This window comes from Triturus cristatus, chromosome 4_2 (assembly GCF_964204655.1).
Source record: "Triturus cristatus chromosome 4_2, aTriCri1.1, whole genome shotgun sequence".
Lineage (NCBI taxonomy): Eukaryota > Metazoa > Chordata > Amphibia > Caudata > Salamandridae > Triturus > Triturus cristatus.
In genome coordinates this window covers 512448717-512468825 of record NC_140586.1, presented here as the reverse complement: position 1 = coordinate 512468825, position 20109 = coordinate 512448717, and the positions used below count along the sequence as shown (strand labels likewise).

The 20109-nt window shown below is 46.9% G+C and overlaps 1 protein-coding gene across 1 annotated transcript in view; it reads left to right on the top strand.

The window, feature by feature from the left end:
- The window catches only part of LOC146834644 (calcium-activated chloride channel regulator 3A-1-like), a 637940-nt gene that overhangs the window by 361607 nt on the left and 256224 nt on the right, over window positions 1-20109 (top strand). The window contains exon 8 of the mRNA XM_085602115.1: window positions 19284-19461. Coding sequence (XP_085458241.1) covers window positions 19284-19461 — 178 coding nt within the window. The remainder of the gene's footprint in view (window positions 1-19283; window positions 19462-20109) is intronic.

Below are 20109 nucleotides of genomic sequence, written 5' to 3'. Positions count from 1 at the left end.
AACTGACTCAGGAAACATGGTAGAAATTCAAGTTTAGTATGCCTGAACTCAGAATGATAAAATACATCTTTTAGTGAAGTTGGTTTTAACATTCTGTGTTCTGAAAATACCACTTTGAGAAAGTAGGTATTTTCTTGTCTAATCATCCAAATCTATCTCTGCTAGGCTGTGTATTCCTTGTCTGGAGTTTGAGTGACAGGAGTTGGGGGATTCCAGGAGACAGGGTGAGTCAGCACAGGGTTGAATAGAGAGATCTGCATCTAGATGGGTGGGAGGAGTTGCACCTGGGACCTGAATAGGGCTGTGCCTTCCCTCCACAATGCTGTCTCTACCTCCTGTGGTGCGTCTGATGTCTCTGCCCTGCACTCTGAAAGGAAAGAAGGAGTCTTGTCAACAAAGCGCTCCAGGACTGACCAGAACTGGTTTGGACTAGGCAAAGGCCTCTCTGCCTTCTGAGAACAAAGAGAAACTGGGTAAAAATATTGGGACCCAAACCCAAGAACTTTAGATCACTTTGGGAAACAAGAAGAAACCTTTGCTGAGGAGCCGAACCTGAAGAGACTGAGGAGAGACTATCCCTAAGCTTGAGGGACTGGCCTGCAGTGGTTGCCTGACTGCCAAAGAAAGGATTTTGTGTGCACTTTATTCAACATGTGAAGGATCTCCAAGGGCTTGAGAAAAGAGCTTGCCTCCTGCTGAAGTCTCAGGGACAACAGACTTCCCCCACCAGCTCCCCAAGAGTTCTTTGGCAGTGCCTGCTATTTTGAGAAGGCTTTCTGAGGGACTGCGTGTCGCAAGGAGCTGGAAGCGCGATTCACGAGCAAGAAGCGTGTCGCCGAACTGCCGCTTCACAACACGAAGCGCCTCGCATCGCCGGAGAAGAGGATCAACGTCGCAGCAGACGCCGCCGCATCACTGGGAAGCGTGTCGCAGGGCCTGTCGCGGCTCATCGCCAGAGAAGAGGATCGACGTTGCAGCAGACGCCGCTGCATCACCGGGAAGCGTGTTGCATCAACAAGAAAGCACAATCTTTGTTTCTTTGCACCAGATCTTCAACGCATCACTGTCCTTGTGTGTAAGGGACTACCGCATCACCTTTCCTGCAACACTTTTGTTGCCTTGCGTTACGCATCTTAAGGTACATTGAACTCAGAGTGTCGCATTTACCATCATAGGAGAACTAAGCTAATTCTACCATTTTAAGTACAGTATTGGGGATTTTTGTCGTTTATGGTCTTGTGTTAAATCTATATAAAGAATACTTATCTTTGATATAAAACTGGTGTGGTGTCCATCTGTAGTGTTGTCACTTGATTACTGTATGTGTTCACAAATGCTTTACACACTGCCTCTGAGATAAGCCTGTCTGCTCGTGCCAAGCTACCAAGGGGGCGAGCAGGGGTTATTTTAGGAGTGTACCCCCTTACCCTGACTAGACGCAAGGGCCCCTACTTGGACAAAGGTACCTACCTCTGCCAACTAGAGACCCCCAAATCTAACATTGGTGGTCAGCGGTGAGGATTTGGACTTGCATTTGTGACTCATGTACAGTGATTGGTGAACACTACTAGTGAGTGCAGACCAAAACATGACCACATACATTTGTTGTGGAACTTTCTATTTTTGCCAAGTTTAAACCACCATGGAGAAAGCAGCATCCATAGCATCTGTTGATTTGGATTGGGAAGAGAAGAAACTAGAATGCTACACTGTTAACCAGCTCAAGCACTTCTGCAGGAGGTTCAACGTTTCTATGACTGGTATCTCCAGAAAGGAGGATTTCCAAAGGGTTCTGAGGGCCTGGTTTGAAGCAAGGAGCACCCCTGAGTATGTGGAGGGGCCAGATAATACAGATAAGCTGTTAGAAGGGCCATTGGGTCCAGGAGCGAGGAGAGCAGTCTCCCCTACCGGTAGAAGTGTTTCTGCCAGAGGCCTGTCCCTAGAAGAGCTGGCAGACAGGAAAGAAAACAGGCTGCACGAAATGGAGCTGGCCAAGCTCAAGTTGGGTGGGCAACTGGAATTAGAAAATAGGAAATTGGCCCTAGAGGAAAAGATAATGCAGTTGGATCATGAGAAAAGTTTGAGGGAGTTGGAATTGAAAGCCAGAAGCTTAGAGATTGCTCCCTCTGGTGGCAGCACACCATCTATGCCTGTTGAAGCTAGAGTGTATATTCCCAAGGATGTGGTAAAAGAATTTTACAAGAATGATGATATTGGACAGTGGCTCAAGGCCTATGAGGTAGCCATGTCTTCCCACCGGGTCCCTGAGAAGGATTGGGGAGCAGGGTTGTGGGGGCGGTTCCTTAGTGAGGGGCGGGACACACTGCTAGACCTGCCTTCTGAAGTCTATAATTCATATCCCCACATGAAGGATGCATTAATGTCCAGGTATGGTTTAACTCCTGAATTGTACAGACAGAGGTTCAGAGGTTGCAAAAAGATAGAGAACGGTACCTGGGTGGAATATGTTAATTTTTTCTGCAGAGCATTGGATGGTTGGGTGAAGGGTAGCAAAGTTGATGATTTTCAGGGGCTCTTTGATTTAATTGCATGGGAGCACTTGTCAAGTAATTGTTTTCCAGAGCTATGCCAGCACCTGATTGATAGCAGGCTGACTAACCCTAGGAAGCTTGCTGAGGAGGCAGACCGCTGGGTAAGCACCAGGGTCCACAAGGGTCACATGGGAGACTCAGCCAAGAGTTGGCAGGGCTCCCAGCAGAAGAGTGGGGGGAACAAGGGTAAACAGAGGGAGTTCCAAAGAAGACCCCAAAGTAATCCCTAAGGGAACCAAGGGAGGGGTTCCCAGCCTCCCCCCTCAGAAACCATCAGGGGCACGACAGGTCCACCTGTTCAAGGGGGACCCCTGAAGTGCTACAAGTGTGGAGACCTGGGTCATAAGGCGAATGATCCCAGGTGCCGCCAGTTTGGAAAGACAGCCCCCCCTGGTGCAGCCCCCCGGCAGATGGCTAGTGTAGCCCTGGGTGAGGAGATGGGTGCCCAAGGTGGGTGGGGTCCGGCAGAGATGTCCTTTGTCTCTTTAGGAGACTGTGAGGTGGTCCCCAAGACCCAACTGCCTGACAACACTAAGAAATACAGGCAGTGTGTGACCATCAATGGCCATAGAGTGGAGGCTCTTAGAGATACAGGATCCAGTGCGACAGCTGTCAAGTGTCACCTGGTATCTCAAGAGCAGGTTGTCCCCAATGCATTCTATCCTGTTGATGCCACTGACAACACAGAGAGCCACTGCCAGGCGGCTCAGGTTCCCTTTGAGTGGGGGGGAACTCTGGTACTCTTCAGGTAGCTGTAAGGCCCACCATGCCTGTTGACTGTTTGTTAGGGAACGATCTGGAGAGCTCACCTTGGGCGAAGATGGAGCGAAGGGCTCATTTGGAAATGTTGGGTTTGCCTGACTGGGCGTGTGTCACCACACGATCCATGGCAGCCAGTAGGGGTTCTCAAGAGGACCTGGAGCCTGAAAGGAGGGCCAGGTGCCTACCTTAGAGAGAGGAGGCAGGGGGTGCAGGAAACAGGCCCCCGAAGTTCCCATGGCCCAGGAGGAGGTAGACCCTGAGGGGGATGCCCTGGAGCCTACCGGGGAATAGGTAGCTGAACTGGGGGACCTGCCTGAGCTGACCCATTGGCAGCAAGAAGGTGGACCCTCCAGGGAGGAGTTCTGTGAGGAGCAGAACAAGTGCCATTCTCTCGTGGGTCTACGGCAGCAGGCTGCAGACCAGGCAGCAGGTGATCAGTCTGGGTCACATTGGATCTACTGGGAGAATGGTCTCCTGTATTCTGAGCCTAAGGTTGCTGAGCCTGGGTCAGCCCATCTGCTGGTGGTACCCCAGCGCTTCAGAGCCTTCCTACTGGGGCTGACTCATGATGTGCCATTGGCAGGACATTTGGGGCAGGACAAGACCTTTGAGAGGCTTGTCACCCATGTTTATTGGCCCCAAATGCACAGGAGTTCAGACACTCACTGCAGGACATGTCAGACTTGCCAGGCAAGTGGAAAGAGTGGGAGAAAGCAAAAGGCTCCTCTCCAGTCACTCCCTGTGGTCAGCACCCCCTTTGAATGGGTGGGTGTTGACTTTGTAGGGCCACTGGACCCCAAGACAGCCATGGGCAACAGGTTCATCCTGGTCTTGGTGGACCATGCCACCGGGTACCCGGAGGCCATACCTCTGAGGACAGTGACGGCCCCCGTGGTGAGACGAGCACTGATGGGAATTTTCTCACGAGTAGGATTCCCTCGAGAGGTTGTGTCTGACTGAGGGACCAACTTCATTTCTAAGTATATGAAGTCCCTGTGGCAGGAGTGTGGGGTAACCTACAAGTTCACCACTCCTTACCACCCCCAAGGAAATGGGTTGGTTGAAAGGTTCAACCGAACCCTAATAGGCATGATTGTGGGTCTTGAGGAACCTATGAGGCATAAGTGGGACGTCCTCTTACCATGCCTGCTCTTTGCTTACCGTGAGGTGCCACAGAAATCTCTAGGGTTCAGCCCCTTTGAGCTTCTCTATGGCCACCCCGTGAGACGACCTCTGAGTCTGGTAAAGGAATGCTGGGAGCAATCTCCCAGGAAACCTCCCCAGGATATATATAGCTACATGCTGGTCTTCAGAAACCAGACTAGGTGTTTCACTGTTATAACTCTGTTACCCTTCTTGAGAATAACGCCGGGCTATTCTTATACCCTTGAGGGAGTCGACAAAATTGACTCTGAGACCCTAGCGCTGAGATGGCTGTCAAATATCTGCTTTCAGGTGCTATGTTTTGGCTGAAAAATACATTTGAGATATCTAGTGTTGTTTTATATTTTTTATGCACAGTTATTCATTAGTGCGGCACTGTGTGCATTCTGAACTACAAAGGTTTTTGTGCATGAGTTTAAGTGTCTATAATCTAAAACTAGACGTTAGGAATTGTCAGGTTTTATTACAGGAAACAAAGGATTATTCATTGATGAGGTGCATGGTTCAATTACACCTTGGTATTCAAGTTGATCTACGATCTCCCTTACCTGTTTTTTAGCATCCTGTTTTATGGGATACTGTTTTTGTGGAGTTGAGTTTGTTTTTATTGGAATAACGTGGTGGGGTGAATCTTCATCCCACCCTACGTGGTTACTGTAAAATGCTGGAGCAAGGGCTGCCGCCCTCGCCTGTGCATATGTATGTCTTAGGTGTGCGGGGACTAGGTTGAAAAAAGCAGGAAAAATTACAGTTTCCCCCTTTGGGCAATTCATAACAATAGTAGGCGGCCAATCTCTTTATGCTAAGAGGATGTCATAGCCAGAAGTCAGGTTCTCCTAGAAGAGACCCTGAACTTGTCTCGGCTTGTCCCCCTCCACTTGGAGTGTTATTTCATGTAACTTGTGTGGAACACTCACCCTAGTATCAGGTGTTTCCCCCATGATATACTCACTGAACTCCGCTGTCACCAGAAATTCCATCAGGTTCCGGCGAGCTATTGTTACTTCTGCTGTCTGTCTAGCATCCTCAGAGCCCATTCCCCGTTCAGTAGCTGAGCCCTCAGAATTCTGGGCACGTCTTACTTTGAGACCTGCTACCTTCTTCTTTTTAAATTGAGTTTTCGCTTTAGGTTTTTCTTCTTTCTTTGAAGCGTAGTCTGAAGTGTGTTGCTTTTCTCTTGGCTTTGTATGCTCTTCTTGTCTTTGATCTGACCGCCCTTCCCTCTCTGAGTTTTTTGATGAACCCTGAAAGGAACGAGATCTTGATACCTGTCACGTTTTATAATGTTATCTCTATTTCTAACATTATATCTCGTTTCTGGGGGCTCCTGCTGAGGAGACCTTCACCTTGAGTGGGATCTGTATTTTTGTTTATTATTGTCCCATTTCTTCTTCGAAGAAACTGGTGTTTGTTTTGCCTGTTCTTCATTTTAACTCTCCATTAGTTGGGGTTTTACAGGTCAAGCTCCCAGATTGCTCCCAGACTGCCACTACCTAACTCTGCAATTATTTTAGGTAGCTCTTTCTCCTGTTGTAATGGAGTGAACTCTCTCAGGTGTTGGCGTATTGCCACTAATGATGCTTCTCCTTCAATATTTGCTAACGTTATCGTAGATACCTGGGCAAAGTTATTTAACAAACTTCATCCCCAAGTTTAGAGCATGGTCTGCTCCATACTCGTTCTTTGTTTGTCTTAATACATCTGGTATTACCGCTAAAGAAGGGATACCATGAGTCCTGGTATATATTGCAGCGAATACTGTGCCCCAAGAGGTACAATCCTCTTTAGAGGGAGCTATGCCCATTGCCCATTGGCAAGCAAATAGTAAGTATTCTATGCCTTTCCGTTGGACCAGTGTGTGGAAATACTCACTCTAAAAGTGTCATTTTTTGTGTTATCCTGAAGGTCATTTGTTCACATTTTGTGGGCATTTTACCCATCACTGCGTGCAGTGTCTGTGGTGTGATTTTTGTTGTAGGAGCTTGGACTGATCCTGGTTGTGTAGCTGGTGTGGGCTGAAGTGTAATTGTTTTCAACACACACTGTGTCATGTGTCTGTAAAGTCTTATTATTCTTTATGCTGTACGAGTAAGTCTCCTTCTGGCATAGTGTCAATGTCACGATGTGGTGTGTATGCCGCTAAAACTGGCTATGTTGCTCCATCTCTTCCGAGCGGACAGAGTCTCACTCTATTTCTTATATGGGGTGGGCACCTTTAAACCAGTAGAGGGGTTCTTCCTAAGTGAGTGGAATTTCAATGTCCTCATATGGACTGTACTCATTTGGTATTTATTCTTCTATATAGTAGTAAAATGTTCTAGTTTGTGCATTCGCCTGCGGGAATTTAAGCCGTGAATAGAATACCTCTGTTCTATGTGATTTGTGTGCCTCAATCACGAAAGTCACTTGCCCACCCCAAATGGTAACACCATATACTACTAATTTTAGAGTGACAGCATTTCTTACATTATCTGCAATATGTATTGCATCTGTATCGTCTTCTTTGGCTGAGAAGTTTAGTGCATTCTCTTCATCGCCTTCTCTCTGTTCAGTCATTATTTTAAAAAGGAGAGCATTTCAAGGGAACTGAGATAAGGTGTTATTCACAATTAGGAACACTGTATCCTTCAAGCTTGATTAAACCAACAGCCAATACATAGGAATTTTCCTACTCAGCTGCGGCGGATTTGTTTCCTCCCACTCCAGATGTCTCTGGGAAAATGTGATTAGGGGTCTCAGAGAAAGGCACGACTGAACTACTCAGATTTGACTGTTAAATAAGTGTCACTACCAACATTGGCGGTGCCATGTCGTGTAGTTTCCATAAGACCTATATAGGATCTGCGTGTTTAGACAAAATACACTGCGGGACTGGTGTCCAGACTGATTCCAGACACCCCCACCGGGTATGTTGGCCTGTGTACCACCTAGCTCGCAATGCCACTATAACCTCCTCTTACCCAGGGGAGAATAGTTCTTGGCAACTATCGAACATGACAACCCTGATCCGTCAGGACTGTGGAAACAGTAACTTACTTTTCACTCAGTCACTTGTGCGTACTTGTTCTCAGAGAGATACACAGAATAAATGGTTGGGACGTTTTCAATAAGGAATTATTGAACAGACGTTATTCTAGCGTAAAATAAAGGCACTGAAATCACCCGTAGACAGTAGCATATATAAATGAGTAGCAGCAATAGCAAAGAAAACATGGCAGGTTTCTACCATTTTGCTAAAACCATAGGCAAGTATTTAAAATAAATGGCAATAAAATGCGTACTCCTACGATGCACCCTAACTAGATGTACTTAAGTGTACCTAGCATGTGAGTATGTGTAAAGCCAAGAATCCCTCTAGGATAAAGCCAACCCCTTTACCTGATGTGAGACTGCGGGACCCCGTTCTAGTCTTGAGCTGAACACCTCACGAGGGATGTCAGACCATAGCAAGCTGGAGTACCTGCATGCAGGAACCTCAGCGTCTCGCGTCAGTGTGTCAGCATGGAAGTCGTGATCTCCTCTCCCTATCTCAGCCCGATGTGGTGTTTATATACCCTAAGGTATCCCCAGGGGTTCTACCTTGCTGTGCCAGTGTCGGACTTAGGATGACGTCGGAATGAACTTTATACACAGGTATTATGCAAGAGATGATGGTCCTGCTGTGATTCCAAGAAACTAAGAATCCTCATGCATAATTTATGGGGCCAGTGTCTAGGGAAAAACCCTACGTACTTATGTGTAGTATTGTAACTGGGTAAAAGCTCAGTCCTTCCAATCCGCTATTTATGCATTATAGGAGAGAATGTAGGTGAAGGGTTATGATGATACCTAGACCTATATCGGGGTACCTATATGAAATATAACAAAAGTGCATTGAAATATAACAAAAGTGCATTGAGGCAACAGATAAAAAAGACTAATAGTAACTATATAGCAAAGATGAAGGTATGTTCAGAGCCAACAAGAAGAACTATTGGCCAGTCTTGAGAACTGACCAAGATGTATGAATTCAAATTGAACCTGCACCACTAATGACTTTAAAGAAACCCATTTCCTTGAGGGTACACTAATCAAGAACAGCAATGGCTTAATAATTGGAAAATGCTAAGCAAGCAAATATACCGTGAATACCACTATGTGCAATATACCAGGCCACTAACAGACCCTTTGAGTACAATATGTGCTGTACAGGAGAACATATATTTTTAATATTGCAGGCTTCATGCTCTTACTCTGGAACTCTAATTCCAGTTTGCTTTTCCTTCTTTTTAGCACTCACTATTGTCTGCCCCTGTGTTTTTTCAGTGTCATTTATCTTGCTTGGCAACATTAGAAAACATAGGTGTAATAAAGATGCTCACTAAGAGATGTATAATTTAGGCATGTATTATTTACATGAATGTTTTTTATTTAGTGCAAACCTAGCCAAAATGCAAAGAACCACTGTACAGGGTCAGAACTTCTTCAAAACATATATTTAGCTGTCAATTATACAGTAGCTTTCAGTTTCTAAATGCCATAGTAGTGTGTGAAAAATAACATATATGCAATTATGGTGAATCATACAGATTCAGCTGTTGGCCAGGTCTCTACACACTTCACTCCCTTCCTCCTCTTTTACTCCCTCTTTTTACCAAATAGTTGGAGTTGCTTGCGATCACATTCTAACAATGCAGCAAAAGCACTGACCCACCAAAAGTTGTTTGGTAATTTATCAGTTTATCTATTGCATGCTCCTACCATATCCCATTATCCTGGAGAGATGCTGGGTATTACTATAGCTTTAACAGAGCAAACGGTTAGCAGCAGAGAATATTAATAGCTTCAATGATCTCATCTATTGGGTCAATTCTGAAGCTGCCTGTGATTTCACCAACTGGGCAACTGATGATATAGTATGCAGTGTTATCTCTGATATTATGGTAAGTAAGTAAGTAACTTCATTTGTTGCATAGTTAGTTAAAACCAATGCAATACAACCAAGTTAAAAAGTAGGATAAAATGGATAAAACGTATTGAGCAGCAGTTACTTAACGAGAGAGACGATTTGTCAGTGTTCAGACTCTGCCTTGCATTATATAAAGTGCAAATGTTCGGTGCACTCATAAGAACAAGTCAAAAATGTTCCTTTGTTCTGTCTATGGAGGGGTTTAAATGTAAAGGTCGGGTTACAAGCATCAAAGTGCAGTGGTTGCAAGTCCAGTTGTAGATTGTAGATTAGAGGTCGCTTGCTTCAGTAGCGCCTGCGCCCCCTGCTGGTGGAGTGTATTTGCTGGCCCACTGCATTTTCTTTTCTACCAACATGAGAAATGTTACTAGCCTGCAGTTGAGCTGCAGATCCTCTGCATTAAAGCATGTGTAAACCCCTCTTGAGTTGAACTGAGTTTTGAGCAGTTGGATCTATTCATCCTTCAGTTGGCTACAGATACAGAGCAAGTGCAGGAGGTCTTCCATTGCTAATCTACATAGTTAAAAGCAGTTAGAGAATTGTACCCTTTGCCATGGCGGGAGATGCTGAGTTTAGAGGAGTATCCCCAAACAGTGTTTTAAGAATGTTTCTTTTACCTTTCTTCAGTAGCCTAGGCTGAATTATTTTTATGGGGTAAGTGATCGTTAGCTGTTGATTGTCATCCAGGCATGGCTGCGGCCTGAGAAAGTGGGGTTGTCTTTGACCAATGAGAGACTTTTTATTGATTTCCAAACATGTTTTTTGAAGATGGCATGACTAGCTGTAATGTCCCAGGCCTGAGACAGATCAGTGTTTGAGAAGGATTCTTGAAGAAAGTTTCTGGCAGGCAATGTGCTTCAATGCTGCAGCTCTTGTCATACAGATGATAAAAGGTGTTGGTAGAAGCATTCCTGATCTTGTGCCAGCAGACAATGAACATGCCTTGTAAAGGACTGTTTAGATAAGGCGAACTCTAACCAAATCAGTGCTGCCCAAGAGTAATTTGAATGCTGAAAATGAGTTTGTAAGCCTTAACTAGTGTATTGTCTAGAGTCTTAGCATCTGTGCCTCAGGGCTTTGTTTCCAAAGGTGATTGCTGGTAGGATTTCCGATCGAGCTACCTCAAGGAGAGGTGTCAGTATCTGTCCTGTCAGCTTCAATTTGAGGTTCCTCAGCGTCACTGCCAGTGGCATCCTTTTTCTTTTGATCGTCTCCTTCTGCATCACAAACTTGAGCCCTTTGATGGTTGGCACTTCTCTGGAGAGGTGAATGCCCTTGCCCAGCTTCACCTGCACAAAGGTGTCTGTGTGGAGTTGGACTAGCATGCCCAACAGTGGCTGCAGGATATTCAAGCCGGCTAGTTTCCTCCAGAACCTAGCCCGGTCAATGCTATCAAAGGCTGCTCTGAAGTCTATGAAGCAGAGTTGGAAATTATGCTTAGAGCTTCTTGCTGCATCTATGAGCATTGACATGGCCAGGATGTTGGTAGTTGTGCTCTAAGTTTGGAGAAACGGTTTGGTTGAGTGGAATGATGGAGTTTACTGATGCCCAAGCTTGAAGATCTTCTAATAGGGTGCCTAAGAAATACTGTGCTTCCTTGTCAAACAGAGCGACCAGGTGGTAGTTTTTTTAATGTCGCCTCGTCTTCACTTTTTTTATTTTGGGGAAATGACTGAGCCTTTCAAGGAGGCTGGGAGTTTCCCCAGAGTTCTGACCTCTTGGAATAGAAGGTCAACGGTCTCTGCCCAAAAATACCTATCCTGCTTGAAGAGTGCCAGCGAGATCTCGTTAGGTCCAGGTGCCCCATCTCTCCTGCCTTTGGTGTTTTGTCACTTGATTATCGTGATATGAGAGTCTTCTGAGTCATGCTGATTGTGTCTGGTTAGAGAAGGAGTACCGGTGCATTGTTGGTCAGTGATCGGTGATCTATCCTTACTGTTTTTACTGGCTGGCTCGAGAATTGACCAATCAATCAATCAATCAATCAATCAATCAGGGGTTGGAGAAGCACAGCTACTCACCCGAAGGGGTCTCAAGGCGCAGGGTGGGGCAGGTGGCAGGTTCATGGTGACTCGTCAAAGAGCCAGGTCTTGAGGTCTTCATGAATTTGGAGAGTGTTGGTGTCTGTCGGAGGCAGAGAGGGAGGGTGTTCCATGCCTTTGCAGTGAGGAAGGAGATGGAACGACCTCCTGTTCTGGTCTTCTTGGTGCATGGCACCGTAGCAAGGGAGCACTGGGCTTTACAGAGGGATCTTTCTGGTGCATGAAATGACAGGCAATGGTTCAGGTAAGCCGGCCAAGTGTTGTGGGGGGCTTTGTGCGCATTGGAGAGAAGCTTGAAGGTGATTCTCTTCTTGACAGGGAGCCAATGTAGTATCCGCAGGTGTTGGGTGGTGATGTGGTTGGTTCAGGACTAATCTGGTGGAGGTGTTCTGGACGTTCTGGACTTTGCGGGTGAGGTTCTTGTTGATCACGGCGTAGAGTGCGTTGCTGTAGTCCAGTCTGCTGCTGATGAGGGAATGGATGATGGTTTGCCTGTGCTTGAGGGGAATCCATTTGAAGGTCTGACGTAGGAGACAGAGGGTGTGGAAACAGAAGAAGGAGACAGCATTGATTTGGCGGGTCCATTTTGAGTTCGGAGTCCAGGATGATTCCGAGGTTGTGTGCATGGTCAGTGGGCGAGGGTGGGCTCCAGCGCGAAGGGAGTCACCAAGTGCTGCACTAGGCGTCAGGGTGTGGGCCCATGAGGAGAACTTCATTTTTTGTCCGTGTTGAGTTGTAGGCAGCTGTTCTTCATCCATCTGGTGACAGCTTCCATTCCTTCTTGAAAGTTGTGTTTGGAGACATTAGGTTTGTTGGATAGGGAAAGGATGAGTTGGGTGTCGTCCGTGTAGGATACAATTGTGAGTCCATGGGATCCGAGGATCCGATGAGGGGTGCAAGTAGGGCAATGTGGACGTTGAACATGTTGGGGCTAATTGATGGCTGAAGTGAGCTTTAAGAAAGTCAGCCCAGATCTCTTCCAGGATGTAAGATGTCATGCTTTCTTGGGCTGGGCACTTTCTTTTGTCTACTGTTCCAAAGAATCAAGTGCTGTTGATAGTTTGGATGTCTGGGAATAGTTTAGCCCAGAAGTCATCTTCTTGAGTTCTGTTGACGCTCAATTTTAGTTTTTTCAACAAACTTCTTTGTTTGTGGAGTAGGAGCTCCAGATACATATCTCAGCGATCTCAATGTGCTGTTTATGGCTCTTTTAAGTTGTTTCAGTTGAGTGCAGTGAGCAATGGAGAGCCGACCTGCTTTCCTGCCACTCCCACCTGTCCCTCAATGCATTGCCTTCGGTCACATGAAGCAAGATCTGGGTATAGATGTGGCATCCAGTCACACACTGCACACCATCCTTGGTCCCCTACAACCAACTAAGCTTGGTATATAGCCATGTGAAGTAGGCTCTCAGTATAGGATACTCCTGCAACCATGCCCCATGTTCATCCATTGCACACACAACCCACTTCACAAGGTCCTCAGCCATATGAAACAGAAGTGACGCAGCACTTGACCAGGTCCTACACCCATTCTGCCGTTCTCCAATGCCCATTCGGGCAATGAGGGCTTGCTTTTTGAATTTTTTTTTCCTTTAAATCCACAGATCATTACTAAGTCCTGTGGATCTAATATGGTTCTCACCATGGACTCTGAGATCTGCAGACCATCATGAATCTTTGAAATCTGTTCAATTTCCATGTGTTAGTTAAGATCCTACAATGGAATTTATATATGTTTACATTTTGGAGATGGCTTCACCATCTGCCAACTGTTTCTGCTAATATGGAAGCCTGATTATTCAAGGATGCCTTTTAAATCTTTCATATTAGCATCTGGAGTCACCGTTTCTTAACCCCTTGTGTGCCACGCCCTTTCCCCGCCCTGTGCCGGCCGTTACATTAGCGGGCGGGGTTTATGACGAGCTGGACTCGTCATGGGCACAGCGCAACCGCGGCCCATGACGAGTCCAGCTCGTCATGGGCACACAAGGGGTTAACATGGTTAAACAATCAGATGGTCGGAACTCATATCCTCACATACCAGAATAGAGATCAGGAGAAAATGCTCCCACTGTAGTTTTATATAGCACGAACTTGACCCAAATCGGGTATTAGAGCGATTACATAGCACCAGTTGTATTACATGAGGACACATTCATTTTTGTTAGGCACTGGGAGATTAAGTGATTTGCCCAGAATCACAGGATGTTCAACGTCATTGCCGAGACTCAAATCTAGTTACCTAGATCCGAGATTGACCGCCTTAGCCGTTAGGCCAACTCCTCTCCCCATTATTTTAATCTCCGATCCTCCACATATGCAGATCTGGAAAATATGGACCAGTTACAAGTTAGATGGATAGATTCCTAGTGGCTGGTATTTCTGTCACTGCCCAGTATCTTCATATATATTGCCACTTATTATGAGTTAAACTCCACAGAGCAGGTAATAACTATGCAGGCTTGGGTTAACTGAATGGAGTTCAACACACAATCCATAATTCTTTGGGGTTTAATGCAGATTATCGCCTCCTGCTTTCAAATGTGAGGCAGTAAGGAAGGTGCGAGTGTCAGCAAGAAAAATTGAGGGCTTTGCTGAGCAGGGTGGAGCATTTATGCTTACACTTCCTCCCACCTTCCCTTGGTAGAGGGTCGGGTGAGGACATTTCACCTTCTGTTTCAAATAAGTTATTTATTTGTGTTTCCCTAAATGTCTGGGTGCAAAGGTGATACCCTGACACAGGACACTGAATGACATTCAGGGGCATATGTACAAGGACTTAACGCCTCCATATTGTCAATGTTTTGACGTTAAGGCGGCTATATTTACAAGTTGTCGCTAACCTCAGGAATGTTGCTGCACTGCCCTGCAACAAAACAACAGATCAGGAATGCGCACCATCAATAAGATAGGGCTCATTCCTGGGCCTCATTCATGAAAAGTGTTGCATCGCTGCAACAAAACAGCGTTGCAACACTTTTCACAATGCCCTTCTTGTGACACCATGGATACGTCATATTCACTGTACAGCGCTCCATGTTGCATTTAAAGACAGATACGTCTGGAATCCTGGCGTATCTGTCAGCGCTAAAGTCACGCATTGCTGCAGTTGTGCCATAAGCATGAAGCAACTCCAGCTATGCATGGGGCCAAGCTTTCGCTGTGGCACTGCGTCACCTTTACTCCTGCCATGAGGCAGGCGTAAGGTACTGACGAAGTGGCGTCTTAGAATTGTCACAGTGAAATCTGATGGATTTCACTGTGCCACTCCCATGAGGGTTTGTTGCATGGGAATGTCCACCCTGCATACATCATACCTGATGCAGGTATAATGTGGCGCGGTGCTTCACAAGGTCCCACATATGCCTAGATGCGTCACTTTGCAAATACGGCGCAACGTGGTGCTAGAATCACGCTGCAAGTACGTCAAGAAAATGACCCACTGGTGGGGTGAAACTGTCAGAAGAGGCTCATGAATAAGCTCCCCTGTCTTTTTCCCCTACCTCGGTGCACAATGGCTGCCATGCGCCAACTTAGGCACCCTTGCGCCATGGTGCAAAGATGACTGTATTGCAGAGTTGATTGATGTTGTGGCTCCATCACTTCTCGAGATGTCTGCAGGGTGTCTAGTGGAGGGTGGGAGTGAACCAGTTGGCCTTCTTGGAGTGTTTTTTGCCTGGTCTTTTTTTGAGGGGTGCCAGGGAGTCTGCGCAGTAGGAGATCCATCGCTGAAACCTGCACACTGCTGTGTTGTCGTCTGTGAGAGTTGGCAGAGTGGTGGTGCTGAGGGAGTTGACAAGAAGTTCTTCGGCGACCTTGATCTAGCTGCGAGGGAGGGGCAATGGTGGCGATGGTGTACGGTAGGCATAGTGAAGACGTGATACAGTGATGGTCCATACCGGAGAGTCCGGTGGTGTGGCTGTAGTTGAAGTTCCCGCTGGCGGAAAAGACATGCTCGAGCTTGTGTCCGGCTATGTGGGTTGGTTCAGTGACTAGCTGCTTGAGTCCGGTGTTGGTGAGGTTCTCCAGGAGGGTTGTGGTGTTCTGGTCACAGCGGTTGTCCAGGTGGAACTTGAAGTCTCCGAGTAGGATGTAGTCGGTAGATGGGAGAGCCTGGGGTGCAATGAGGTCTACAATAGCATCGCTAAATGGGGTTCTATGGACCGGGGGGCCTGAATATGAGGGTGCCGCAGATGATGGCCTTGGGGTTTGTCCGAATCACGAAGTGGAGGTGTTCTGTGGTCACCGTTGGGTCTTTAGAGTGCGTCATCAGTCGGAATGTGCTTTTGTAGACGATGGCAATGCCTCATCCAGGACAGTCGGGAGGTCCTTGCTGATGATTTAGTAGCCGTCAGGGATGGTGATGGCGATGTCTCGTCTGGAGCAGAGGTTGGTCCAGGTTTCCATGAAGAAGGTGATGTCTGAAGAGGTGGCATCAAGGAGGTCCCAGATTTCACTTGCGTGTTTGTGGAGGGACCACTCGTTGAGGAGGATGCAGTTGAGCAGGTCATTTGCACTGTTGGTCGGCAGGAGGCACTGGTGTGCTGATGTGGCAGAAGGTGCATTTGTACTTTCAACAGGCGCTGGGTTCAAGAGATTTCTACAGTGTTGCTAGATGACAGGCGGTGTGGCATCCAGGGTTGATGACAATGAGGGTGCTGGCATGGTAGCGGTGGAGTGTCTGAGAGGAAGGGTCCTTGGTGCTGATCACGGTCCAAGGGCGGACGGACACAGACGGGCTTGCCTCTGGCACACCAGTGGTACGCCCACTGTGCATGGCCACACAGCAGCCAACATTGAGTAGTGCTGCAGGGGGGACTGGACAGCTTCGATGTGGGAAACGAGGGAAAAGACACTGAAGGGGGCGCGGACGTGGGAGGATGAGCAGGGGTTGTAAATATTTTTTCAAGTAATTCTTACCTTGAGGCTGGGTCCCGCATCTTCTGTGCTCCTGCTCTCCTGAGTCTGCTTCCAGGAACAGGAAGCAGGCAGCCGGGCTCCCTCCCCTAAGCCAATCACAATGCTGCAATGTGGCATTGTGATTGTTCTTGAGCGCCGTGACAAGGCGTTCAGCCAGGGACTGGAAGGGTGGACATGTTCTCCATACAGGCTGTAATGCAGACTACTTTGCGAACAGGAAAGTGTGCATGACTGCTTTGGGGGGCCGGAGAGGGCCGACCAAATAGTCATTGCGCCCTTGAGTGGGCATACCACTCCACCCCTTCCCTGCTCCATGAGTAGAGCAGCCCCACCCACCCTTCCGCCCTCAAAGGAAACATAAAATGAGTACATCAGAAAGTTATCATCATGTTCTTCTTGCACTGCTTGAAAGCAGTGGGATGACGCTCTTCCGCCATAGCGGATAAGCAGCCACTGGGGGTGCGTCACCCACAGGTGCTAGGCCTGGGTGACGCGACCCCCCGGCCTCCTCCACTATGCGTCCCACCTTCTCCTCACCTGGACATTGACACTGTGGCACAATCCGCTGCACTCTCTCCAAATCCTTGCATCAGCCAGCAGGAGCCTCAGCCAGGTGGGATTTCACAAGCCTGGGTACAGCAGTCGCCGCCAAGTCAGTTAGGGAACCTCCCGATGCAGGTGATGCAACAGGGCCCCCTTAGGCGTGAAGTTGCAGTGCTGCCACCACCGAAGTTTGGCGCAGCTCAGGGGCCTCACCCTCCACAGCGTCCCACCAGGGCAACATCATCCGGCCTGTGATGCAGAGAGGTGCTGCCCACCATTGATAATCTCCTCTGTGCACCCCGGTGTAGTAGTGGATCATACTATGTGAGGCAGACCTCCCTATGTTGGTGTGCCAGAGCACCTGAATGAATGAATGAATGAATGAATGAAGATGTTCTTATATAGCGCATGGCTACCCGGAGGCATCCCAGCGGCACCTCTAGCGTTCAGCGCTCCAAGGGGCACAAGGCAGTCTTCTCACACAGGTTAGCAACGTGTCTCCATGCGACCTGGCAGACTTCACCACCAGGTAAGGCCGATCGCCAACGCCTCAATGTCTATCACCATGGCTCAGCGACTCCACAGCACCTCCTCATCCCACTCCAGGTCCCATATGCAGGCCCAGCGCGGCCCTGGGGACGGTCCACGCTTTCAAGGTTTTGGATGCCATGGTGTTGCAAGGAGTGCCCAATGAAAAGCGATGCATCACTGGTTTTGCACAGCGATGCGCCTCTTTTCATAGATTTAGCCCTGAATGACCTCTTCCCCTGGGACTCTGGCTGGTCATCCTTGCTGTTGGGGGGTTTGGGGGAGGGAGGCTGTTGATCTGTGCTGCATTTGGCCCTGGCTGCTCCATTCTGCATTCCATTGGTTTTATTTCCTATTTTTCATTGAAGGTGGGCTAATAGGCTATTTTTGCCTCTAGAGACAAAAAAGTCACGTTGGGCTGACTAACGTGCGTTTTTTTGCCGCTAATGGGCCTTTCATCAGTTTTCGCCCGCTAACGTCAGAATTTGTATCGCCTTCACGCTAGTGTTACCGGGAGTTTTGACCGCAGCTTCCTGAAACTATCGCCATGTAACGACATATTGTAAAGACATCGCTAACAGGGGGATAGTTTTCGGCGATAGGCTGCGTTAGGAAAGCTGCTGTTAACTACCACTAATGCTAGTTAGGGGCAGTCTTGTACATATGCCCCTCGGAGTCTAAACTAAGGCAATCAGCAATATGTTTTAGTATTAACAATACACCACATTTTCATGGGAAAATTAGCTGTCATGAATCAACCAACTCTTCAGATCTCAAAACCAGTGATCTAATTATCTGCTTACAACAAAATTCTAAACTTTAGCACAAATCTCTAAGTATATAGAGCATTTTAGTATATGGAGATTACAGTTTAGGATTGAATAATCACATGGACTATGAATGCAGAGAGCACTACATGCAAGTAATATTAACTGGCTATCATAACTGTTGCAGGACACATATATTCCCCTGACAAGCCGTAATGAATGCGCGAAATGTATTAAAAGATTTAAAATAAGATTGTGGAATGGAAAAGTGAAAACTGCAAATCTTCATGACATTTTAATCCCGCCGGAATTCAGAATTGATATCCCGAATTGTTAACTAAAAATAGTGTGTCTCTCAGATAGGGCTATGAACATTGTTTACTGATGCAGTAAAGCAATGAAGACGGGAAAATATTGATCAACACATCAAACGAATCACACAAAGAACTGTGGGGCATGTTATCAAGAAACGGTGTGAAAATTATCGCCACTTTAGCAGCAGAAAACTGCCGCTAAAGCGGCGATAATGGGCTTGATAATATGCCCTTGAGAATTCCCATAGAAGCCCATGTTCTGGTGTCAACATGGGCTTCTGTGGGAATTCTCTGCGGCATATTATCAAGCCCATTATCGCCGCTATAGCTGCAGTTTTCTGCCGCTAAAGCGGCGATAATTTTAACGCCGTTTCTTGATAATATGCCCCTGTAAAAGTTGTCTTCTGTGTTATTCAGCGAGGGAGAGTAAAAAGGTTTCTGCCATAGATGTCAACCGATATTGGTCAATTCCATTCTGCTCACGTCGAAATTGGGGCGTTTGTTGTTTAACAACAAAATACACAATATTAACCCTTTGAAACTCAGCGGACACTTTGTCATAAGGTAAACATCATGAAAACTACTGACGCCTATTCTGAGGGAACGTCTACCGTCATATGTATGTAGAGTGTAACTCGGCCATAACCACAGTTGCCATCGCTACTAACAATGTGATATAGAGAACACACACACCCACACTTGAAAAGTGTTAGTTTGTGACTGCTTTCATTCCGTTTCCAGGTAACCAAACAAAGTGGAGATACATATGGCACTGAAATCGTACTATTAAATGCTGATGAAGATGATTATGACACAGCGCTCTGCTTTCCGGATATCAAGGCCAGCGACGCAATTGTGCACATTATTGCTTTGGGACCAACTGCAGCAAAATCACTTGAACAAATTGCAGACATGACAGGTGAGCTGTGTTCTACACTATGGCTTTCCAAACTATACCCTTAAAAGCGTCTTTTCCTGTCATATTATTTTAAGTAGTTAAATAAACATGGGGGCATATCAGCAACACCCAGCGATAATTATCGCTCAGCGCTCTTAGCGTGAGGATAATTATCGCTGGGTAACGTGGATTTTTATCGCTGAGATAGCGTGCTATTAGCAATGCTTATCTCCTCAGCGATAAAAATCCTCACGCTAACTGCCTAACGTGAGATTATCGCTGGAAACCCAGCGATAATCTCACGCAATGTGGCGTTAGCTTGCTGATAGGGACTCACAAACTTAGCCATGATATCCACCCTCCATAGGATATCATGGCTAAGTCAGTCCTGAAGCAGGCGTAAGGAAAGTAGCGATAACAGGGGTTATCGCTACTTTTCCTGACGCTATGCTTCATAGCGTGGGGCTTGATGATAGGAGAAATGTCGCTTAGCGACATTTCTCCTGTCATGTTAGGTCAGGAACGCCCACTTTGCATCTCATTAGAGATGCAAAGCTGGGCGTAAAGAATCCCCTCGCTAAAGCAAGGTTTCACGCGCCTGCTTGTAAATATGCCCCATAGTTCTTTCCTATATATTCCGGTCTTTAGCATGGCAGCTAGAAGGTTGAT